The 26306-nt window shown below is 48.3% G+C and overlaps 1 protein-coding gene across 1 annotated transcript in view; it reads right to left on the bottom strand.

Moving 5' to 3' along the window:
- CLPTM1L (CLPTM1 like) overlaps positions 1-26306 on the bottom strand; it is a 1937019-nt gene that overhangs the window by 722662 nt on the left and 1188051 nt on the right. The window contains exon 11 of the mRNA XM_078687677.1: positions 11376-11426. Within this exon, the coding sequence (XP_078543803.1) occupies positions 11376-11426 (51 nt within the window). The remainder of the gene's footprint in view (positions 1-11375; positions 11427-26306) is intronic.

Below are 26306 nucleotides of genomic sequence, written 5' to 3'. Positions count from 1 at the left end.
ACCAGCCGGCGACGAACCAGAGGGAACCAGCGGCGCCGGGGCCGGAGCCACCGGCGGCGCCGGGGCAGGAGCACCCGAACCGCTCGGGCCCCCAGACGGGACCGACGGGCCCGCAGGCGCCGAAGGCCCCGCCGGAGAAGACCTCGCCCTCATAGCAATGAGGAAGGCCTCGATCTCCTCACGCGACGCGCCTTCCCCAGGGACCGACAGGTGTGGGGCAGACGGCGTCGGCGACCCATGCGGGACCGCGGGGGTGGGGTCACCCGAGCCCCCGGCCGCAGCACGCGGGCGTCGGGGGGAGTCGGGGGTGCGATGGCGACGCCCCGACTTCTTGTGCTTACCTGACGAGCCGGAGGAATGGTGGCGACTCCCGGAGCGCCCATGGCGGCTCCGCGACCGTTCCCTCGACCGCTCCCTCGACCTCCGACCGGACCGGGACCGCTCTCGACGCGGGGCCGACAACCGGAGCTCGAGAAGCTTGCGGGACCGCTCCCGCCTAGCTTTTCCAGTCAAGGCCCGACAGTCGACGCAGGACTCCACGTCGTGGTCCGCGCCCAGACACCGGAGGCAGAGTCGATGGTGGTCGGTGACCGACATCAGGCGGTCGCACTCGTCACAACTCTTGAAACCGGGCATCCTACCGGCACCGTAAAGATCAATCAGTTAACAAAAAACTTGGTCAAAAGACCGGAGTACTGCTCTTCGGATCTGCGCTAACTGGCGCGGAAAAAAGAAGAACTGACGTCAGCGCGCGGAGGCGGCGTCTATATACTCCAGCGACGTCATCACGGCGCACGACGCCGACGACGCGGAGCCGCAGGGGACGCCTGCAGACGACGCCTACCGACGCGCAGGGGTACTGCTACGCAAAAGTTTCCGGATCCAGACTGACGCCTGGGGATATTCTAAGGTAAGGAATCTAATACTAACCTGTTTCTTTCAGATACTCACACACTCTCTTCATCACTCGTCCTATGAATTCACTTCCATTATCACTCCAGACAATTCTAGGCATACCGAATCTCGGGAAGAACTCTTTGACAAGGGCTTTGGCAGTTGTCATAGCAGTATTGTCTTTAAGGGGGTACGCTTCCACCCACCTTGAAAAAGCGCAAACAACAACGATCACATACTTTAGATTGTTGCACCTTTCCATGTGAATGAAATCGAGCTGCAAAACCTCGAACGGATACGTAGGAGGCGCAAAGTGACCAGCTGGAGTTGGAGTTCCTTTACCGGGATTGTGTTTTAGGCATATCATACAGTTTCTGACCATATTTTCTGCATATTTTGGGATATTGCTATTCTGCCATACTGGGGCCAATAGCTTACATATTCCTTTCGAACTGATGTGTGCCATGCCGTGAGCCATTGTTACTACTGCAAGTACGTATGCATTAGGTAGTAGCCATCGCTGGTGTTCCGATAATTCGACCCAACAACCATTCGCATCCAATCTACCCTTACTTTCTCTCCATTCATTCAACTCATTCTCAGTTGCCTCAGCTTGTATGCATTTTACGCTTTCAATGGTGTCCTCACACATTCCCACATCAGTAGTACATCTAGCGGGACCCGCAACATACATTCGACTCATCGTGTCCCTTGCGGTCTCTTTCGCAACCTCGTCTGCAAATGCATTCCCGCGGCCAATATCGTCTTGAATTTTCTTGTGTGCACTGCATTTCATAATGGCAACTTGTAGTGGCATGGTCAGTGACTCAAGGAGCTCATTAACTAGCTGACCATGTTGTATCTTTGCACCATGTGAGGTAAGGAAACCACGTTCACGCCATAATCTCCCAAAACTGTGAGCCACGCCAAAGGCGTATTGGCTGTCCGTGTACACATTCACTCGCTTTCCTTTTGCTAACACGCATGCTCTGGTAAGTGCAATAATTTCCGCAGCTTGTGCAGAGTTGTGGGAAATACGTGCGGTCTCTATAATGGTGTGTAATGTTGTTACAGCATATGCGGCAGTCGTATCACCATTCGGTAACTTGAAACATGAACCGTCAACCCATAAAGTATCATTGCATTCAGGAAGGGGAGTGTCCTGTAAGTCTACTCTCCCTTTTGTCTCTTCTTCTGTCCTAAAGCAGCAGTCATGTTTATCACTCTTGTCTGTTCCTGTCGGAATGGGTAATAACGTTGCGGGATTCAGTGTATCACACCTCTTTATGTGGATGTGGCTTGCTAGCAACGTCAGTTCGTAACTGGATAGTCGAGCACTAGTAAGGTGTTGTGTCTTCGTCCTGTTTAGTAAAATGTCTACTGCGTGCGGAACCATAACGGTCAGAGTATTATTCATGACTAATCCAGCGGATTGTCGAATGCAGACAGCTGCTGCGGCGGTAGCCCTCAGACAACTTGGTAGTGCCTTAGCCACAGGATCCAGAGTTGCCGAAAAATACGCGCATGGGCGCTGTCTGTTCCCAAAATGTTGTGTTAAGACTGATAATGCACAACCTTCCTTCTCATGGACATATAATGTAAAAGGCTTACTGTAGTTGGGGTTTCCCAACACAGGGGCTGAACACAATGCATCACGCAATTTGTGAAAACTCGTCTGACAATCTTCAGACCAGGGCATAGGATTGGGCATATCTTTACGGAGTAGTGCCAGCAAGGGTTTAGCTAGCAGTGAGAAATTCGGTATCCATTGTCTACAGTACGATGTAATGCCCAAAAAAGCTCGAACTTCTCTCTGTATCCTTGGGGCACTTAGTTCTGCAATTGCCTGTATTCTTTCTGGTGTCAGTCTCCTTCCCTCCTTCGACAAGACGTGACCTAAGTAGGTTACTTCTTGTCGGCAAAATTGTAGTTTGGAAAGGGAGACTTTGTGCTTCATGTCACATAAGTGATGCAATAATGATAACGTAGCTTTATTGCAAATTTCTTCAGTGTCCGCAGCGATCAGCAGATCGTCTACGTACTGAATCAGAGTTGAACCACTTTGTAGAACAATCGTGTCTAGTTGTGTTTTCAGGGCCTGACTGAATATGGATGGACTTTCGCAGTAGCCTTGAGGGGCGCACTTGAAGCGGAAGCTTCGTCCTCCTAAATTAAATCCGAAAATATCTCTACTTTCCTCGGCAATCGGGATACTGAAGAAAGCGTTCTTCAGGTCAATCACCGAGAACCAATTTGCTGAAGCTGGAACCATTGTCAATAAAGCAGTAATGTCGGGGACGACTGGAAACTGTGGGATAACTATTTTGTTTACTTCTCTGAGGTCGATCACGAACCTATACACAGGGGGTTGTGAAGGATCAGTACGTTTTAAGACGGGCAAAACCGGACTGTTGCAGACATTTCCTGTCGTTTCTTCGATGACGTCTTTATCAATCAAAACATGAACAATTTTCAACAACGCTTTTTCGCATTCGCTAGATATTTTGTATTGGGGAATACGTGGCAACTTAACGTCGGCTTTCAACGTTATGACATATGGTGTTATCTCCATACGACCTACATCATTAGAACCATTAGCCCAGAGTATATCAGGAAGTGACAATAATTCAGGTGGAATATTTTCCTTTGATAAATACATCGAAGAAATGACCTTCTTGCCTAAAGTAAGTTGTACTCCCGAGGGAGAACAGTACAAGGTCGCATATAACCTTTTTAGTAAGTCCAAACCTAGCAAATTTTCACCACAACCTGTTGTCAAAATGAGGGGTGCTTCTAATTCACATGGGCCAACAGAAAGAGACATAGGACTAGAGATCGGGTTTCTAACAGGGGCGCCAGAGAAACCTACTGAGACATTCATTTCGCCAGACAAAGGTGCGCCAGGAAGTTTCGAGTGCATGATAGAACTTTTTGTGGCACCAGTATCCAGCAGAAATGGCTCTGACACTCCTGAGGCTATTACCTCGACATAAGGTCCATTCTGATCTACCGGAACTGAGACAACTCCCTCTCTTTGTCCATGGCTGTCCTAGCAATCGTTACCCTCATTTTCGTGTTCAGCGTAATAGTCGTCAGCATAGTACTGAGCTGATTTAGACGATGAATTATTCTGTTGGTCAAAGCTATTCATGGACTTCTGAGGCGGAAAAGAAGTTGTATTCTGAGTGAAATTTTCACGGCCTCTACCTCTAGGGGCATGTTGAACACCTCTCCCCCTTACACCTTGACCACCGTTTAAACGTCGCGCAAGAGCCGGACAATTATCCTTAAAATGACCCTCTTCTTTGCAATACGCACATTAATTCGGGCCATATGTAGGACGCTGGTGGGAAAACTCGTTACCTTGCGCGTTCCTCGAATACTGCTGTCGCAGTTGATAGTCGGGCTGACTAGCCGTGCGAGGCGGATAGGCCTGCTGGAGGAGAACCTTAGTTTTCAAATCTTTCGTCTTTTTATCTGCCTTGTCTAGCTCGTCTTTACGCCTATTCTCATAGTACTGGGCTGTAGCTAAAATCTGTGCTGACGTAGAGACAGCCCAAGCACTCTCAGAGTCTTTTAGTTTATTACATAGTTCAGGGAGCAAATTATGTACGAACTTGTCCACAAACAATCTTTGGCCACCCTCGGTAGCCATATCTTGGCCACTGTGGTCGGTGAATGTTTCCTCAAATCTCGTAAAAAAGTCAGACACATTCTCATCTTTCTTTTGTTTACATGCTGATAGCTTGTCCCAATTTACGCGTACTTCAGGCATTATTGTCTTCATGTACGCTATAATTCTACCGGGAAGTTCAGCTATTAACGGCTCAGGTTTAAAACCACCGACTTGTCTAGCATCTGTAGTCGCAATGTTCGCCCATGAGTCACCTAGTTCCTGATCGTGATCCGTATGACGTATCTTGCTCCATAAAGGATGTGGAACAACGTTCCCAAATAACATGTCTACATCTGCTAAATTCATTATACATGAGCTTGCAGTTTGCGATAACTCCTTATAATACCCAGTTGGGTTCTTACGAGGGTCAGGTAGTGACTGTTTGAGTGCTAATACTTCCGATCTTTTCCATGGACATGTACCCATACACGCTGGAAATGGGGCAGAATTGGTGGATTAGCATTCGCATCACCTTCCCTCCAAACAGGAGGAACCTCTCTCATGGGGTACTGTTTCGCTCTTTTCCTACTAGACGTACCACATTCAGACGATGACCCAGAGTTACCACCTGTGCTTCGATATGATAATAATACCTCAACTGCTTTGTCGACATCGGGACCTACAATCATGCCTTCCCCGAATTTAAATCGTATACTACACAACTTTCTACAGTTGCTCTCTTGACCATTATCTTCCAAATCCTCACACAGAAAAACACACATCTGTTCAAAAACATATCTTTGCGTCGGTTCATCCCATTGACGGAAAACGTTCATGACGGACTCTACATCATATCTGGCTGTATCCAGAGCCCAATTCCGTGCTAACTTATTCAGGCATTCCCTCTCTCGATAATCAGGCATTTGGCTTCGTAACTGTCTTAGTCCCGTATTAGGGGTCGTTTTAGGCGACCGAAAAAGTGGTGAAGGAATGTTAGTAATAATGCTGGCCGTTTTATGCCAGACGGAAGGTGAAAGTGGAGGAATAACTGGTGTCAGAACAGAGTCACGCAAAGCAGAAACAGAAGCGTTCGCAGAACTAGTATCGGAAGAAATAGAAGGTGCGCTAGGCGAAGTTGTAGAAGGAACAGTAGGAGAAATAGATGTGACTGGTGAGCCTTGAGGAGGCTGCACTAGAGAAATAGAAGCCAGCTGAAGAGTAGCTGGTGAGTGCTGTAGAGGAGCTGGTATAACAGCTACCAGAGGTGCAACTAAAGGTTGCGGAGGTGCTGTGGCATTTTGCGCATAGGGTGGTGGCGAACTCAGCAAATGCGCCATTAATGGATCTTTCTCACGCTCTTTTACTGTCTCTTGCTGAAGAGATGGTAAAACAGGATAGCATTTATCTATTGCCATTTTACGTTGCCTGTGCAACTGCTCACTTATTCGATCCTCTTCGTTGTCTTTAAATTTTATCGCGGCTTGTATTACCGAAAGACCCCTTTCCCTCTTATTCTTCTTTTCTAGTTTAATTGCCTTTTGTTTGGCCTCTTTAAGCCATAAGCGGAAAGAGTCAAACATCGCCGGTCGGGCTTTCGTTTTGAACAGTTTGACCTCTAGGTTATCTAGAATTTCTGAGTCGAAACTACCATATTGGGGCCATTTTAAAACACCATCTTTACGGGTGTATTTTATCCACACTTCATTATATGCGATAGGACCTACGCCATGTTTTACATAGAGCTCATACGTTGGAGTTCCAATTGGAGGAACCGGACACGAATCCTCTAATCGGGAGTCCCTATTATAACCAAGACAAAACAAGTTTCCAAGTCTGCTAAAACCAGGCATCTTCGCTCACTAGTCTAGCTTCAAACTTCAAAGGTTTATCTATTATGATATTTCTCGTGAAAACACGAGTCCTTCGGCTTTGGGGCTTGCAAGTGCCAAATCAAGTCGTATCTCCAGGATACCAAAAACTAAGGACAAACTAAGGACTGGGAGACGCTCCACTTATACTTAACTGAAGTATTTGAAGATCGGTGACGTCGCTAGAAGACTCGTCTATCGTTTCGCTCTACCAAGGATCACTGGGTCCAAAACAAGGCGATAGTCAGGGCAGCAGTCCTTCGTAGCCGTCGGGACGCGGGGAACCTCGCAGCAAAGACCTTCGGAACCACGTCGACATACAGGGGTCACTGAAGTGGCTGGCCGTCCTCCGGAATTTTCACACGAAGCTCCTCACGAACATCTGGCTTGGACCGTCGCCGCTTGATATCGCCCCGAGTTGGGCGCCAATTGAGGTACCGGGTTTTTAGGAAACCGGTGGTGCCAGGGGACAACACCCGAAGACCTCTGAGTTCTCCCTTGTTCCGGACCACAGAAACAAGAGTCTTCTAGTCGCAGTCAGAGATCAAGTTTTTATTGGTAGCTACCAAGTAACACGTGTCCTAGAAGCACGACAAACACGGGTCATGTATTCTCAGGAGACTGTACGTGTTCGTTTTTACAGAACCAGTCTTCTCCTTTTATACAGAAATAATGGCTTCAAGCAAGAATTCTTGAGTTTATGATATGGCTGTAAACATATTTCTGTAATAATACAAAGTGCGGCGTCACGTAAGCAAACCCACATTTTAGATGTCCAGTTTGTGACAGATTACCCAGCAAGATCCGGGACTCCCATCAGATATCGATGAAACACCAATAAAGGCAGGTACCACCCAGTCATAAAACTGGCCATAAAGAAGAAGTATGGACAGGTGCATGTTTGTAGAAAGCATGTTCTGTATGGGGTGAGTGGTTTGTGGAATGTTATGTGTCGATAGTATTGTATTCGGCCACTGGGCGGGGAGCCGCCCAAACAGGTTTGGCTTAAGGCAATGGAGTCAGTTTGGACAGGTCAGGGGGAAGTCAGGGAAGGTGGACGTGTCCTTTTGGATCAAGCTCGACCTTTAATTGACTTAACATGAGGGCAAGACGTAAGATGGATGCCGTTCACAAAATGGAGTCTAAGGGATTGGGACGGGAACTACGATTTAGGGGTGTTGGCTACCCTCGATTGTCACGCAAATACATAGGAATGATGTCCTAACCATTATCGGTTCACGGACACTAAATTCGTCATGGTACGTTGATATTTTGTGACACGGGTATTGGACCTCGATATTGGGATAACAATAGGGTCCAGATTTTCAGAACCACAGACCGCAAAGGAAAACAAACACCGACGCAACCGAAGGAGGCGGGAAAGGCGAAAACTCAGAAAACCCAAAGCAAATGAACAAAAGAAGAGGCAATTGGAGAATGAAATGAAGAATGATACCAAGACTATTATCAATTTGAGCACTAAGGACCTCACTGAAGACGAAAAACAGCTCCTTACGTTGGGCCTCACCTTTTGCCCTGAAAGCTCATTTGATTACAGCAACACCCGAATTGACGTTTTCAAATTCATTAGGAAACTTAAATTGATAAAATTATTCAAACTCAAACAAAGTAATGTCACCGCTACCGACACTGTACCAGCCGGACAAATAACTGAGCAACCACTCACGGTGGCCGATATCCCGGCATTGCGCATCTTGGGGGAGCTAGCAGTGCCGTGTACCCCGAGGCCTACTCAACAACTTCTACTTGATGTTAACAGTGCTAGAATTTTCATCAATGGCAATGATCTCAATTTGGAATTTAATGCTAACATTAGTGCCACCTCTGCTGAATTCGTAGACTTCAATCTGTACATCGCCAATGGCTCCTTGCATTCTAAACTCCATCGGAAGCTTACCGCAGGAAACTCTACACTGCACGCCTCCAGCTTTCACCCTAGGCACCTCATAACCAGCATTCCATATGGGGAAATGTTACGCTTAGCTAGAATTTGCAGCACCCATGAAGATCGCCTTGAGTGCCAGGGGGAGGCAGCTAAGAGATTCAGGGCACAGGGTTACTCAGCGGCTGTCATACGGAAAGCCATTGACAGAGCAAATGCCATCCCTAGGGAGGAGTTGCTAGTGGTCCCATCCACACCTGAGGTTACTAGTGCAGCCAACATACTCAGTGAACATACTCCAAGCCCCTCGTTTCTGGAACTCCCTTCCCGATAATCTACGATCCTCCCTCTCATACTTGGAGTTCCGTAAATGTCTGAAGACCTGGTTATTTACTAGGGCCTTTGTGGTCTAATTATTGCCTTGTTCTGCTGCGGCCTGATCAAATTAGCGCCATGAAACCTTTCGGGTATACGTGCGCTTTATAAATTCCCCCAACTTCAACTTAATAACCCAGTTACCCCGAGGTTGATCATAACACACAACATTGAGGAAAGAGCCATCAGGGCTGTAATTAACAAGCACTGGGGTATTATTAGATCAGACCCCACATTAGGACCTGCAGTAGCCCACAAACCTGACGTTAGTTACAGAAGAGTTTTTTCCATGAGGGATGCACTAGTCAGAAACAGCCCAGAGATCGCAACATCTCAGAACTGGCTAGCGGGCAGAAAGGGTTTTGTCAAATGCCAGAGTTGCAGGGCATGCAAATTCGGTAAGAACATCACAAAGGTAGACTCAGACTTTAGACACGCGCCACTCACTATCAGGCATAGACTCACTTGCAGAACTGACTTTGCGGTTTACATGTTAAAATTTAACTGCGGGCTGCGCTACATCAGGAGCACTAAATTGCAAGTGCACCTGCGCATTCTCCAGTACCTCAGGGCAATAGTTAACAATGACCCAGCCTACCCCGTAGCCAGGCATTTCAAGGATGTGCATAATAACAATGTAGAGAACCTCCGCTATTCCGTTATTGATTGTGGCCCACCACTCGGACGGGGTGGTAACAGGGCGAAGATTTTGAGGCAGTTGGAGAGTAGATACATTCTGCAATTCAATACCAAGGTGCCCGCTGGTCTCAACATCACGGAGGGTCTGCACCACTTCCTATTGCGTAACATCGCATTCACATCCTGAGTGAGCATACCATCGCTTTACAGCTGTATATCTATCTACTGTATATATTAGGCTCTGCCCGTGCACACACAGTATTTACATGTAGTTGGGTTTCCTGTAATTTATGCTATGTGCGACCGCATAGACATTACTCAGTATTCATACTGTCAATTTATTTGTCTAAATTTGGTCTTTAAACATAGGCACTGCAGGCTTGTAACCTATGCTGAACAGCAATTAACGTACATAAGCATGACTGCGTATGAATATGAATTAGATTGTTACTTTTTCTCAATACGCTGTGTTATACACCCATTGCTGCATTGGTTAGTCCTATTTTGTTCAAGCACGGACAGTCTTTGGAATAATTCTTGCGCTTGCGCTTGCGCACACATCTTTTCCTTAGTACATTCTTTGCATTTTTATGTCACTTAAATGCTTTTGAGGAGGCACAAACACCACACTTTAGTAACTTTTCTTATTTTTGCACTCACGCTTTCCTCAGTTTGCAAATACACGCCCATGTGCACACTTCACCCTCACTCACACTTTTAACTTTTTGTTATATTTAATGGCAGTTTTGAGATAAATTGCATATATGCAGTTATTTCACTTATAGCTCTTTTTGCACCAAAGCTTTACTTGGACATTTCCACATCAGCCTTGGTTTTACACGCAGCGCTAGCATTTAGTGCTGCTTGTGGCGCACCGTTAACAGAATGCCACTGACACACACATTGTTTGGCCATGAGTGAACTTCGTACTATGAGCTGTTGGGAAACTTCTGCATGTTTTCTTATCAGAGACATGCTTCCCGTCTTAAGGCGCACCGCGTCTAGACGCGTTAGTTGTTCCACAGGCGTTTTTATTTAATTTTAGAAACGCACCGAGAGCAGTGATTTACTGACTCGCTCAGTGTGGGTATTTTAACGCGTGTTTAAGATGTATTAGCACACGGTAATACTGTCTCAACTGCTCACAATGTGGCATTCTTTCCGCTGCTCTGTGTATTTACACGCTCGGATGACTGCATCTGAGTATGCCCGAGACACCGATTTCAGCTTCCAGGATACATATGTGGGAGAACTGGGGCAATTACTGGCTTCAGCAGACAGGCAGCAAATATACAGTCTGCTTACACGTGCGGTACTCACTGTAGTAAAACATGATGTCACACATGTGCTTAACTGCATTTTGCCCACAGTCATACGCTGCAAAACTCCTCAGTCACCACTATGAACATAGTAGAAACACTGCCACTAACACACATGTATAAATACCACCCTTTCACCAGTACAGCGATATGTGATCAAGGCCGCATGTCTGGCGGCCGAAACGCGTCATTTGAACATTTGATGCTTGAATAAATCATCATTTAACTTTCTAACTTTGCCTTTGGAGTCTGTTTCCAGGTGTTGCGCCTTTCTTTGGATGGTGGTACCCCTAGGATCCTGCTGTGGAATATATGTAGATGTATGCAGTAAGAAGCCCATTTGAAGACTTAGGAGTCTCAGCTGCTAACATCTGACTTTGCAGGAAAGTAAGCAGACAGAGGGAGGGCATGTGGCTGAACATCCTCAATGAAAATTAAAACAATTTGTATTATTTAAGAGGAAAAACATACATTATAATTCAATATACAAAAAAATCAGGAATTTCTGATTTGTTTATTTAGCGTTGACAAATAAAAAGATTGCTACTATAAAATAGCAACAACTAAAATGTTTGAAAGCAGACTTGTATCCTTTATTAAACAAGTTTAAGGAAACTACTGGAAACAAGTTCAGTTGGTCATGATGAACATCATTAAAATATTTTTTAAACAATCCATTTGTTTTGTTTCATATTGGTAAAGTAAACCATGCACTCTACAACACAGTATCTGTTTACAATACAACACACAAGTGAGCAAACCTGGGTGTCATACTCCTCTGTTTTTTTTTCTGACGCACTGTGAGCTCCAAACTAGTGGAAGAAAATGTAAAAAAGAAATCGATTAACATCTACAGACTGGTCATTCCCATTCTGTAAATACAGTCATCTGATCATGTGTTCTTTACAGTGTAAATGTGCATTGTCCCCATAACACCTATTAAAAATCAAATATTTGAAAACATTTAATTGGAAATGTGTGTATAACATTAAATAAATAGGTTCAACATTATGACATGCAAAGAGCATCTACATTTTTGCTTGTAAATTTAGGCCAATTTTACATGACCTACTTTAAAATTAGTAGAAGTAATTTGCTGCTTCTTACTCTAGTCATACTCATATTATATCACGTAATGTCTCATTCAGTGATCCATGCGATAACCAGAATGAATGAATGAATTGAGTTCTTATATAGCGCAGCTGCCACCCTACGGGTATCCTGGCGCTCAGACCTGAGAAGCCAACCTAAACATCAACCGATAGGATAAAGGGGAATAGAGGAGGGCTAGAAATCGTGCCTGGGAAAGAGCCAAGTTTTCAGGCTCTATCTAAACTCAGCCAAAGAGTTGGCTTGTCTAATGTTCTGAGGCAGCTCATTCCATAGATGAGCGGCTACAACACTGAGAGCCCTCCCCCCCATCCTAGAGCGTCTAAACCTGGTAGTCATCAATAGATTTGCGCTGGAGGAACGGAGCTGCCTCTTGGGTTTGTACCAGGCAAACTTCTCCTGCAATGGGATAGGACCCAAGTCATGTGCTGCTCTGTAGGCAATGCAAAGTGATTTAAAGTGAATCCTTTCTTTGATGGGCAGCCAGTGAAGGTCTTTCAAAGCCAACGTTGTGGAGGACCCACGTTGCCTATTTAGCACCATCTTCGCTGCCTTAGACTGGACTCTCTGCAGCCCCTGAAGAATATATTGCGGTGCTCCTAGATACAGGGAGTTGCAGTAGTCCAGCCTACTCAGCACAATATTCCTCATTACAAGTGAGCGCGAGTCTTTGGGAAGTAGTGGAAGAATCTGTCGTAGCATGCGCATCAATGAAAGGCACACGCTGACAGTCTTGTTAGCCTGGGACTCCATTTGGAGGTTATCATCCACCAAGACTCCCAGGTTGCGTACTGTTTTGGCTGGAACCAGAGGCTCCTCATCAGGAGTGAGTCTGAATTCCAGAGGTAGATGTTGGGAAAGGCAAAGGTTTTCTACTCCAACCTTTATATAGTGAAGACAATTCCTTTTTTATATTTCGCATACTGACTCAGGCGCAGACCCATTGAACGCAGTGAGGCGGCGCAGCTGGTTGTGCAGGTCGGTGGTCAGACGATCAGAGGGCGACGCATCGCGATGTGCCATGTTGGAGGGGCCGCAGGCAGGGCACTGGCTGTCTCCCATGTTCTCTCGTGGGGATCCCTCAATGATGCCGTGATTAACCGCGTGCAGCTTGTGGGAAGGTTCTGCAACAGTGGATCTCAGAAGGTGGATGTGGTGGTGGATGCGGTGGTGGATGCGATGGTGCATGTGGTGGATGTGGTGGTGGATGTGGCAGTGGATGTCATGGTGGATGTGGAGGTGATGGTGGATGTGGTGGTAGGTGTGGTGGTGGATGCAGTGGATGTGGTGGTGGATGTGGTGGTGGGTGTGGTGGTGGGTGTGGTGGATGTGGTGGTGGATGCGGTGGTGGATGCGGTGGTGCATGTGGTGGATGTGGTGGTGGATGTGGCAGTGGATGTCATGGTGGATGTGGAGGTGATGGTGGATGTGGTGGTGGATGTGGTGGTGGATGTGGTGGTGATGGTGGCGGTGATGGTGGATGTGGTAGTGGATGTGGATGATGTGGTAGTGGATATGGTGAATGTGGTGGTGGTGGATGCGGTGGATGCGGTGGTGGATGTGCTGGTGGATGTGCTGGTGGATGTGCTGGTGGATGTGCTGGTGGATGTGCTGGTGGATGTGCTGGTGGATGTGCTGGTGGATGTGGTGGTGGATGCGGTGGATGTGGTGGTGGTGGATGTGGTGGTGGTGGATGCAGTGGATGTGGTGGTGGTGGATGTGGTGGTGGTGGATGTGGTGGTGGTGGATGCAGTGGTGGTGGATGCGGTGGTGGATGGGGTGGTGGTGGTGGATGTAGTGGTGGTGGGTGTGGTGATGTGGCGGTGGTGGGTGTGGTGGATGTGGATGTGGCGGTGGTGGGTGTGGTGGATGTGGATGTGGCGGTGGATGTGGTGGATGTGGTGGTGGTGGATGTTGTGAATGTGGTGGTGGATGTGGTGGATGTGGTGGTGGTGGATGCGGTGGATGTGGTGGCTGATGTGGTGGATGTGGTGGTGGATGCGGTGGTGGATGCGGTGGTGGATGCAGTGGTGGATGTGGTGGATGTGGTGGTGGTGGATGTGGTAGTGGATGTGGTAGTGGATGTGGCGGTGGATGTGGTGGTGATGGTGGATGTGGTGGATGCGGTGATGGTGGTGGATGCGGTGGTGGTGGATGTGGTGGTGGTGGTGGATGGGGTGGTGGTGGATGGGGTGGTGGTGGTGGATGTGGTGGTGGATGTAGTGGTGGTGGGTGTGGAGGATGTGGTGGTGGGTGTGGTGGATGTGGCGGTGGATGTGGTGGTGGATGTGGTGGTGGTGGATGCGATGGTGGTGGATGTGGCAATGGATGTCATGGTGGATGTGGAGGTGATGGTGGATGTGGTGGTGGATGCAGTGGATGTGGTGGTGGTGGATGCGGTGGTGGTGGATGCGGTGGATGTGGTGGCAGTGGATGTGGTGGTGGTGGATGCGGTGGTGGTGGTGGATGCGGTGGTGGTGGATGTGTTGGATGTGGTGGTGGATGTGGTGGTGGATGTGGTGGATGCGGTGGATGTGGTGGTGGAAGTGGTGGTGGATGTGGTGGTGGATGCGGTGGATGTGGGGGTGGATGTGGTGGTGGATGTGGTGGTGGATGTGGTGGTGGATGTGGTGGTGGATGTGGTGGTGGTGGATGTGGTGGTGGAAGTGGTGGTGGAAGTGGTGGTGGATGTGGATGTGGTGGTGGATGTGGTGGATGTGGTGGTGGTGGATGTGGTGGTGGGTGTGGTGGATGTGGTGGTGGATGCGGTGGTGGTGCATGTGGTGGATGTGGTGGTGGTGGATGTGGTGGTGGATGTGGATGTCATGATGGATGTGGAGGTGATGGTGGATGTGGTGGTGGATGCGGTGGATGTGGTGGTGGTGGATACGGTGGATGTGGTGGTGGTGGATACGGTGGATGTGGTGGTGGTGGAAGTGGTGGTGGATGTGTTGATGTGGTGGTGGATGTGGTGGTGGATGTGGTGGTGGATGTGATGGATGTGGATGTGGTGGTGGATGTGGATGTGGTGGTGGATGTGGTGGTGGATGCGGTGGTGGTGCATGTGGTCGATGCGGTGGTGGATGCGGTGGTGGTGCATGTGGTGGTGGTGGTGGATGTGGTGGTGGTGGATGTCATGGTGGATGTGGAGGTGATGGTGGATGTGGTGGTGGATGTGGTGGTGGATGTGGTGGTGATGGTGGATGTGGTGGTGGTGGATGCGGTGGATGTGGTGGTGGTGGATGCGGTGGATGTGGTGGTGGTGGATGCGGTAGATGTGGTGGTGGTGGATGCGGTGGTGGTGGTGGATGGGGTGGTGGTGGATGGGGTGGTGGATGTAGGGGTGGTGGATGTAGTGGTGGTGGGTGTGGTAGATGTAGTGGTGGTGGGAGTGGTGGATGTGGTGGTGGTGGATGCGGTGGTGGTGGGTGTGGTGGATGTGGTGGTGGATGTGGTGGTGGATGCGGTGGTGGATGTAGTGATGGATGTGGCGGTGGATGTCATGGTGGATGTGGAGGTGATGGTGGATGTGGTGGTGGATGTGGTGGTGGATGCAGTGGATGTGGATGTGGTGGATGTGGTGGATGCGGTGGAAGTGGTGATGGATGTGTTGGATGTGGTGTTGGATGTGGTGTTGGATGTGGTGTTGGATGTGGTGGTGGATGTGGTGGTGGATGTGGTGGTGGATGTGGTGGTGGATGTGGTGGATGTGGTGGTGGATGTGGTGGATGTGGTGGTGGATGCGGTGGTGGTGCATGTGGTGGATGTGGTGGTGGTGGATGTGGTGGTGGTGGATGTCATGGTGGATGTGGTGGTGATGGTGGATGTGGTGGTGGATGTGGTGGTGGATGAGGTGGATATGGTGGTGGTGGATGCAGTGGTGGTGGTGGATGGGGTGGTGGTGGTGGTGGATGGGGTGGTGGATGTAGGGGTGGTGGATGTAGTGGTGGTGGGTGTGGTGGATGTAGTGGTGGTGGTGGATGTAGTGGTGGTGGATGTGGTGGTGGATGTGGTGGATGTGGTGGTGGTGGATGCGGTGGATGTGGTGGTGGTGGGTGTGGTGGATGTGGTGGTGGATGTGGTGGTGGATGCGATGGTGGATGTGGTGGATGTAGTGGTGGATGTGGCGGTGGATGTCATGGTGGATGTGGAGGTGATGGTGGATGTGGTGGTGGATGTGGTGGTGGATGCAGTGGATGTGTATGCGGTGGATGTGGTGGATGCGGTGGAAGTGGTGATGGATGTGTTGGATGTGGTGTTGGATGTGGTGTTGGATGTGGTGGATGTGGTGTTGGATGTGGTGGTGGATGTGGTGGATGTGGTGGTGGATGTGGTGGTGGTGGGTGTGGGGGATGTGGTGGTGGTGGGTGTGGGGGATGTGGTGGTGGGTGTGGTGGATGTGGTGGTGGCTGTGGTGGATGTGGTGGTGGTGATGGATGTGGTGGTGGTGGATGTGGTGGTGGATGTGGCGGTGGATGTCATGGTGGATTTGGAGGTGATGGTGGATGTGGTGGTGGATGTGGTGGTGATGGTGGATGTGGTGGATGTGGTGGTGGTAGATGTGGTGGTGGAAGTGGTGATGGATGTGGTGGTGGATGTGGTGGTGGGTGCTGTGGTGGATGCTGTGGTGGATGCTGTGGTGGTGCATGTGGTGGATGTGGTGGTGGTGGATGTGGTGGTGGTGGGTGTGGTGGATGTGGTGGTGGATGCGGTGGTGGTGCATGTGGTGGATGTGGTGGTGGTGGATGTGGAGGTGGATGTGGATGTCATGGTGGATGTGGAGGTGATGGTGGATGTGGTGGTGGATGCGGTGGATGTGGTGGTGGTGGATACGGTGGATGTGGTGGTGGCGGATACGGTGGATGTGGTGGTGGCGGATACGGTGGATGTGGTGGTGGTGGAAGTGGTGGTGGATGTGTTGATGTGGTGGTGGATGTGGTGGTGGATGTGGTGGTGGATGTGGTGGTGGATATGGTGGTGGATGTGGTGGTGGATGTGGTGGTGGATGTGGTGGATGTGGATGTGGTGGTGGATGTGGATGTGGTGGTGGATGCGGTGGTGGTGCATGTGGTGGATGCGGTGGTGGTGCATGTGGTGGATGCGGTGGTGGTGCATGTGGTGGATGTGGTGGTGGTGGATGTGGTGGATGTGGTGGTGGTGGATGTGGTGGTGGTGGATGTCGTGGTGGAGGTGATGGTGGATGTGGTGGTGGATGTGGTGGTGATGGTGGATGTGGTGGTGGATGAGGTGGATGTGGTGGTGGATGCCGTGGATGTGGTGGATGCGGTGGTTGTGGATGCGGTGGTGGATGGGGTGGTGGTGGTGGTGGATGGGGTGGTGGATGTAGTGGTGGTGGGTGTGGTGGATGTAGTGGTGGTGGGTGTGGTGGATGTGGTGGTGGAAGTGGTGGTGGATGTGGTGGTGGATGTGGATGTGGATATAGCGCATACTTATGGCATGACTAAAAAAAAAGCAAGCTGGTTCTGAGACGCTGCGGGCTCTAAACGACTGAGATGAAATCAGCAGCATTCCTGGATTTCTTAAAGTTTGTCAGAGGGGAGGGGGGCCGTGGGCTTTGCAGCACTCATGAGGAGGTTTTATACATGTTGGTTATCCATTCGTTGGGGGCAAGAGATGGGGAGATTACCAGTGACGGAGGGCGCAGACCTTTGCAGCTGTGAGCGCATTCAATTAATGAAAAAAGAAAAGGAGACACGGCCAGCCGGCCGTGAAACTGAAAGCACGGCCGGCCGGCCGGCCGGCCGTGAAAAAGCCTTTGATGCAGCAGGGGGTAATTAGGGGAGGAGAATGGCTGGGCTGAGGCAGAGCGCAAAGCCTTTGATGCAGCAGGGGGCGGAGCGGGAAGAGCTGCAGGCGGCACCAAGCTGACGATTTGATGCTGTGCACGCGCATTTTAACTAATTGTGCTTGCGCATTGAGTTAAAAGTGCACATGCACTGCATCAAATCGACAGTCTAGGTAAGCTCTGTTTAAGCCCCTATAGTCTCGCTCTGCTCAATGCGCATGCACATTGACAGGCGAGACCTAAAAAGACTTCGAACAACTGAAACCACTGCTAAATCATACATTGACTTGAAGGTATGCTTCAGATTCACGAGGGTTTTCAAATCAACGTTTTTGATTTGGTGTTAGAACTGTAGGAAGTGGAAGTGGCCGCCATAAGCGCTAGTGGAGCCCTGTGCGACAATGTTGGTGCCCCCCCAATGACTTGCTTTGCCATGGATTCCATCACTACCACCCTTTAACATTGCCCCTAAAGTCTCCATAACCACATTCTCGCATTTAATTTGATTTACAGCACCACTGATACCAGTGTAGGGTGTCAGAGAACTTTATATCACACATTACACAGTGACAATCAATGATACGTGTGTAAATCACAATAGGTAATGTTGCATAAGACAAAGGACTAGGAGTCACATGGCAATCATACTAGTAAGCAGCATTGTTTAATAGTGATTGATCTGGAGAAAACACAAACTCTGAATTTAGAACGTAATACCATGGTTGGGGGTTCTCTTTAATACCCAGAATTTATTTCTGTCCAAATGAACCCCTTTTGCAACATTAGGATAATCAAAGACTGGGGAAAAAAAACATAACGGTGTAATTTATAGCTTGCAGTTTGCATGCACCTCTTAGATGATAGTTAATAGCTCATTGTTCTATGTTAGGATTTTGACTAATAAACTGCAAGTAACAATAGGATCTTTCTGACAAAAGCAGTAACCCAGTAGCCTATTGACATTATGTGGACTTAGTGACCTGCATGGTATATGTTCTTTGCAGCAGGCACATTACCTTCTGCGCTACCTTTCCACGAGTCAAAACTTCCACTTGACAAAACTCCATCTCTCTCTAGGAAGAACATTAATCACCGGGGTTATCATGACATGACATTTTTATTATTGCTGAAAATTGCTGGAGGCCAGGAAGGAGGCAGAAAGTGGTTTTAGAAATATAATATGCAACATGATGCCCCCACTCGAAGTCAGGGCTCAGTGCGATCTCATAGGTCGAACAGCCCTTGAGCCTTCCTGCTCAAGGGTCCTCTGACCTCAATGAAAGAGTCACTGTTGCTCTAGGGTGTGCTGCTTCTTAGGCCTGCCCAAAAGACTTGAGGTGAGCTTCAGTAGGGGTTGTAGTGGACAGGCCTTCAAGGTTAACCCACACTTGCCACTGCTATGGTCCACCTGTTGATGCTCAGACACCATTCTTCTATGGTCTTTAGGGACCTTCTAAGGTCTAGCATGGAAATGTGCTCTCTCAGGAAAGTGGTCTAGTGGACTGGTCATGAAGGCTGAAACTGTTTCCCCAGTTCCAAATTTGGCAGCTCTGACCATAATGCCACATCCTTTCCCCCATTGAACACCATACTGCCCCACTGAGAGAAACTCGCACTTCCTTCAACTACAACCCAATTGCGCTCCGCTATAAACCCCTGGAGGTGACTCAATTCAAATTAGGCACTAGACAAGAGCAATATGATGCCTAAAAAAAAGTGACAACATCCTGGATAAAGCAAACACTCATAAGGAATGTAAGATTAAGTAAAAGCATGTGACATGTAAGCAGGAACAACATGGTTACCTTAACGCGTTTTGCACTTATTATTCAGAAATCAAGGAGTGTTTTTGCATGAAAAATTAATGCCATGACTACAGGGCCGGAAGTGACCAGTTTCAATGTCCATTGCTTATACCCTTTCAAAACGTACGCAATATGGTTTAAAAAGACCCCATTCATGAATACAGAGCAGCAGTATGCATTTTGTTATCCAATCTGCCCATCAAGCAGGTATTGCAGAACATCCAGGAATGGTGCACTTCCCCACGCGGGGAAAACAATGCTGTTCAGAGAAAGACAAGAAAACAAAAGTGCCGCTTCACTGGCAAACTTTGTAAAGTGGCAGTAATGTGTTTTGGGTGTGAATAAAATCAACCTGGCCCCTTTTCGACCCACTCTGTCTTGCTTTAGTTATTTTTTTCATTTTGAACCTTTTATTTTTCTCCATCCCAAGGCTGCACTTTGGAAGTAAAAAATGTTTTTAAATAAGACGACCTTTCCAGTAAAAGTGTTTTTATTTTTTGGATTCATTTCACAGAGGAACAAATAAAGGAAAGGAAAGGGAGTACTTATTACAAGGCCCAGGGAAGGGGGGCCCCACGCCTAGACCTTGCAGCATGCTATAACATAACATAACAGGTGTATTTGTAAAGCGCACGGTTACCCGAAGGTGTCCTGGCGCTGAATAACAGATGTTTATTGTTACCCAACTCAATGGTACTCATTTTATCGACCTCAGATGGATGAAAGGCTGAGTGGACCCGCCGGGATTTGAACCTGTGACCATGAGGTCGAACACAGGCCCCTGCAGTGGATGCATTAGTCCACTGAGTCACCAGACCCGGCACTTAGAGGCCCAGGGAAAGGGGGCCCCCTTCCCCTGGGCCTTCGAAGCAGTAACAAGGCATTTCCGTAAAACACTGCCCTAGCACCAGCAGTTCTACATACATTTTAAATACACATTCCCATAAAAAAATGGGTGATGCAAAAGTTAACAAAAGCCAGTTGATGGCTACTCCCTCCTCCCCTCACCCACCTCACCTTACCTGTGTCCGGCTGGTCCTGGAAACATAGGGGCCTTCTGTCACCTAGCAACAAAATGCAGAAAGGGCATGGCTGGTACTTAACCCCTGACATTGTGAGCCATAATTGCTGACCTGGCTGCTGTGCCTTCCCCGCTCTGTTTGTCCCTTCCCCCCACCCCTGCACCCCCAGGAAGGCCAACACGCCCAGACCAGCAAAGTGACTCGAGACATCTTGCATGTGTTTTGTTGTGATTGTGTGGGGAGGGGGCCCTGGAGGAGCAGGTGGGCAATCTGTGAAAGTGTGGCATTTCATAGTGAAGCGGGCCCCCTGTCTTTCAGCTGAGCACGAGGCCCTGGGCAGCTGCCAACACTGCGCATGCCTAGCGCCAGCCCTGTTGGTACAAATCATATCGCCCTGGTTCAGGCATGGGGCGCCAGAAAGCAATTGTCACCACCATTGTAATGATGATACCCCAGCTATGAGAACTTTCAAGCATGGCACTCGTAATCTGGCCATTGATTATCTACTGGTACCAGTGCACCAGTTCCACTGGATAAAAAATTTCAGAGTTGTAGATTTTGAGCCTAGCGATCATCTTGCCCATTATCTGGAGTACAGAGAAGATTCTTTGCCCTGCCTAAGTACCAACCCGTCTTTTGAAGTAGTTTACCATAAGAGAATAAGAGTTTTGATTTGCGAAGATGTATTTTAGGATCTTTCCGCGATGGAATTTGAGCATTTCGACCTGAAAGGCGGTCAAGATGAGTTGGATTGGTATTATAGGTTAACAAAGCAATTGTTAGCCCACCTCAAACTGGTAAAGGGTGGCCTTCACTCAGCCAGAAGTATAAAATGCAAAGGAAATAGCTGGTTTGACGATGATTGTAGGGAGGATAGAGTAGTAGTAAATAGGAGTAATCGTCACTTCAAGTCAAATCCTAGTGATAAAAACAGCAGTGGTGGCTGCAAAAGTCTGTAGGTTAAGATGGGAGTTAATGTTATACGTTAAACGCCATGGTTGACAAAAACAGTAAGTGCTTTTTGTGGCTAATGATTTCGGTAACCCTATCATCACCATCCTTTCTAGAGGCTCTGATAAGGGAGGATGATTGATACACTCATATATTCACTATACAGTGGTGGAAACCTTGAAAATGTGTTCGTGTCCCAAGTTAGTTCTGTTGCAGAGGCAAAAATGATTGTAAGTACTCAGATGGCAGACTCGGAATGCTTTCCAACATAATCAGTAAATTGAAAGCATCTAGGGCTGGTGGTCTGGATAGGCTCCCATCTGTGATATTTAAGAAAGATCCTAAGAAATGGGGAATAATGTAGAGGGGGTTGTAGTGTAGTTCCTATATTCCCAATAGGCTCTGTGCATTGGAATAATATATCTAAAGATTTGACGTAGGACTTAGGTCAGTAGGTCTCTATCGAATATACTAAACTTAATCGTGAGTGCCAGCTAGCTCAGAGGTCACTAGAAACTTTCTTGAATTTACAAGAAGGGATAAGTTTCTGACAACCGCATAAACATGACAACTTTGTTTCCCTAGGACTGGAATAACTATCTTCAGAGTAGTGGAAACAATAGATTAGTAGTTCACTCAGTCAATCGTGCATGCTTCATTTCTACAGAATTTGCAGAGAAATAGTGAGACAGGCGTTTTCAATAAAAGGATTATTGAACAGTCTTCTTTCTCATGCAAGAGAGGTGAACTGCTACAATCGTTAGACAGAATGCAAAGTGTAATTCGTACAGCGAGAATAGTATTATAAAATAATACTGTAATAGCATTGTATGGTTTCTAAGCCACATAAAATACATACATAAATAACACAGGCTAAAATACTCAACTGGTGCTTCTAAAATACGCCTACTACAATGTGCCCAACCTAGGTCTAGTACGAGGGAAGTAGTAAGTATGGTCTTTAGCATAGGATTAGTTTTTGCCAAGAATCTACCAAAGGTTTCTCTAGGTTCAAATCAGCTCCATACCTTAGAATGAAGGAGGTCTGTTATCTCTGTTATCTCTGTCTTGGACTCGATTTCCCAACACCCCGCAAGGGGAGTCAGAAACACTGGAGCTGGATTCTCAGCAGAGGAGGGCAGCTTCCTGATCAGTGCGTCAGCTGGAGAGTCGGCTTTCTTCAGCACTTTCTGTAGCGAGCTGCGTCAGGCAAGTAGGTCGTCGAACTGCTCCGAACCACCATGCTTTGCCATAGCAAGTGAAGGTATATTTATACCTTGAAATGTGTTTAGGAATGCCATGTTTGACGTAAAGTCGGGCATATGAACGTCATGAATGAACCCCTAAGGAATAGATGCTCATTGTAAAACTAACTGAGTTCTTGGAGAAATCAATATTCAAGCAAGGGTAAGCCCCTAACGGCTTAAGCTATTTTTCCAAGAAATCGTTGTGACGTTTGGTGAACGGATGGAAGTAGCCATGCCTGTATTTGGGTTGCATGGGCTATGCCTAAATAAGGGCTTGATTTCTATGCCTATATAAGGGCAACGTGAATTGTACCTGAGGCGCTAGGGGGCGTACAGCGGGATGGCGGCTTAGAAAAGCGGCTCTGCCGGGCAGATGTAAATAACGTTTTTTAAATGCGTTACACGGATCACCGACGGGAACGAAACGGAACTTCCATGTCGGGAATGTACACAGCCTACAGTGGACGCAGAGCGACCAGCGGGAAGACGATTTGAACCCGGCAAGGACGGGGAGCAAGTAACGGTCGCCGGCAGTCAGCATGGCGGTCGGTGCGGCTGGCTTGGAAGGAAGCGTGTGCTGCAGGTAACGCTTGGCGCGAAGCAACTGGGGCAAAGATAATGAGCTCATTTGGACTCATCTAAGGCATATGGGACGCTAGGATAAAATGCCTGTGCAGTGATGATCCCAACAGTAGTGATTGTAGACGGAGGCGTAGAGGGCAGTTAAACATAAAATGGCGGCACCGGTTTCGATGCACGACCGGTGACGAGCCTCTCACTCGCCCTCCTTCACTGAATGGCCAAAGAATGTCAGGAGCAGCGGAATTGTGATATTGCCAGCTACCAACTCTGTGGCAGAGGGTTGGGATCGACCTGGAATATTCTGTATGGGATTGCCGGCAACTAGGAGCCCGGAGGCAGTATATCAAAATGGCGGCGCCCGTGTTTTCAAATACATGGCGCTAACAACAGTGTCCTGCACGGCGAGTTGGTCCTAGGTTCGGGGTATTACACAAGCCTACCACTTATTCACTTGCATGTAGGAATGCTGCAACCCCCGGGGCTAACAACTTAAACAGAAGGCCCATTATCACTTGCTCCGATGCCCACCCCTCCCCATATTTAACGCAGTGACGTGCCAGCACACCGTGCTTCTAGGCAAGAGAAGGAATAGCAAGACGAAAACCCACCCTGCTTGTCTGGATATAAAACCGACGCTATCAACTCCTAACTGCGCAGGAGCTTAGCTGGGGGGACTGGGAGCCACAACAGCGGATTGTGAACACACCAAGTCACTGCTGAGCGGCGCTTTACACTATCCGGGGGTACACCAGTTTCTGTAACCTAAATCATGGGTAAACCGGATAAGCAGCAACCGACGATTACCTTCACGGCGCGCAAGACTCCGAAAGGCCAGAGTGCAACCACGGAAGAAGATCCAGAGGTGGAATCGACGGTTGGTGGCAAATTGGAGGGTATTCTCAAAGCCATACAAGCAAATCTGCAAGAAATAAATGGCAAATTGGATCATCTTAAGGGACAAATGGACTCCATGGCCACCAAACTCGACAAGCAAGGTGAAAGACTAGACACGGCTGAAATGAGAATCTCCACGGTGGAGGACGAATCCAAAACTACAACGGCCAAATGCACTGGGTTGGAGAAAACGTTGGCTATGGTCGGGGCCAAGGCGGAAGAGTTGGAAGGACGATCGCGACGCAATAACATTCGCGTAGCCGGCCTGCTGGAATCCACGAACACTGGCCGTATGGAGCTTTACATTGAGCAACTATGCAGAGACATTTTTGGTGAAAAGGCGTTCTCCCCCATATTTATCATAGAGAGGGCGCACAGGTCGTTGGCACCGAGACCGCCTCCGGGTGCATCGCCTAGGACAATAGTGGCCCGGGTCCTAAACTACAGGGATCGTGATGCCATCCTCGGACTCGCACCTGAAAAGGGAGAAATTCACCATCAAGGGAACAAACTGGAATTCTACCCAGATTACACGGTGGCAGTGCAGCAGGCAAGAAGGGAATTCAACGATGCCAAAGCGAAATTGCGTGAATTACACATTCCCTATGCCATGCTGTACCCGGCACGACTGAAAGTCACGTGGGAGGACAAACCGGTGTTCCTGGCAACCCCCAATGCCGCTCTGGACTTCATCAAGAAAGTTGCACCGAAGGGTAAGAGAGGGGAGCGGAGAGATAAACCTACTGACTCAGACTGAAGGTAAGAAGCTGATGCGCAAAGTGCCTTATTATTGAATGCAAGATTGGCCTCGGATCGCTGCTGCGGTACTGGCTGGTGTGAGGCACGGACTACTGACCACAGCACTGATAGATGGCCCTAGGAACTGTAAGGTGAACATTATCTATTGTGTTGGTGTATCGCAGGGCCACAGACTGTGTGGAGCCATGACTTATCAACCTATTACACTGGTCGTCCCAACATGCTGACATGAGCGACTACTTGGAGGGGTGGAAAGAGCGCATGGTAAACTGGACAAAATTAATGCCCTATACCCCTCTGCAGTGGTAATGAGTGATGTGAATGTAACTGCGTGATAGACTTTTCATAATTCATGCGTCCCATTGCTAGCCTGAAAATGTTCCAACTGTGATCTGTATTGTGAATCGTTCATCTGCCCCCGTCCTTTCCGGAGGACGGTGAAGTGTACCCTCGGCGGACCTCCGCATGGGTGGTCCCCAAAAAGTTATGTATCTTGTTGCTGGTTTGAGGGGAGTATGGCTTCGGCAAATTTGGGATGCTGGAGTGGGTGGGATTTGGGGTAGTTGGGATTTAGTTTACTTGGAAATGCCAGGACACTTGAGATGCATTGCTGACCTTCATTTGGTGCTGAGCAAATATGAGACAAGGTCAACAGGCACTAAACTGAACCAAACTATGTACCGAATTACAAAACCAAACTGTAGTAGACTGTATATGATTACTAGGGACAGGTACGTTGGGTAAAGACAAGTTGAACCTCTTGACATGGAATGTGAGGGGGTTCACCAATCCAAAAAAGATTAGACACATTTTTGCTAGCCTAGATAGGAATCATGTGGATATTGCACTGTTGCAGGAAACACATATTGCCCCACACACGTGCAGGAACATTGGGGCGAAATGGGCGGAAACCAGATACTCGGCTGATTATTCCTCTTATTCGAGGGGAGTTATGATTCTGATTAGGAAAGGGGTCAACTTCAATATTGACCGGACCATTGTAGACACACAAGGGAGATATGTGATTGTTTCTGGAATGCTACAAAGGCAGACTGTAACCCTGGTAAATGTATATGGCCCGAATGTCGATTCCCCCGAGTTTTTTCAAGAAATATGGTCTCACCTGTTGGAGTTTCCGGACACAAATATTATTTGGGGGGGGATTTTAATATAGCGCTGAATAATGCATTAGATCGCTCATCAGCGTCCTCAGAACCCCACAGAAGGGCGAGAGGTAAAGTGACTGATATTATGGAGGAGCTGTCCCTTAAAGATATTTGGAGAGTGAAGTACCCAACGGTCAATGGCGCAACACACGTGAACATGGCACACGGAAGCTGGTCTAGAATAGACTTCTGGTTGGGTTCAGATAACGCTGTGTTATGGACAACAACGATGAAAACGCTGCCTAGAACCCTGTCTGACCACAATCCAGTTCTATTAACTCCCCAGGTACCTCATTACACACCCCCTCCCTTCAGTTGGAGATTTAATGCGCAGGCCCTCCTAGATCCAC

The sequence above is a fragment of the Lissotriton helveticus genome, chromosome 4_1 (genome assembly GCF_964261635.1).
Source record: "Lissotriton helveticus chromosome 4_1, aLisHel1.1, whole genome shotgun sequence".
Taxonomy (NCBI): domain Eukaryota; kingdom Metazoa; phylum Chordata; class Amphibia; order Caudata; family Salamandridae; genus Lissotriton; species Lissotriton helveticus.
Note: the sequence above shows the minus strand (reverse complement) of the source record. Positions and strands in the feature narration are given on the sequence as shown.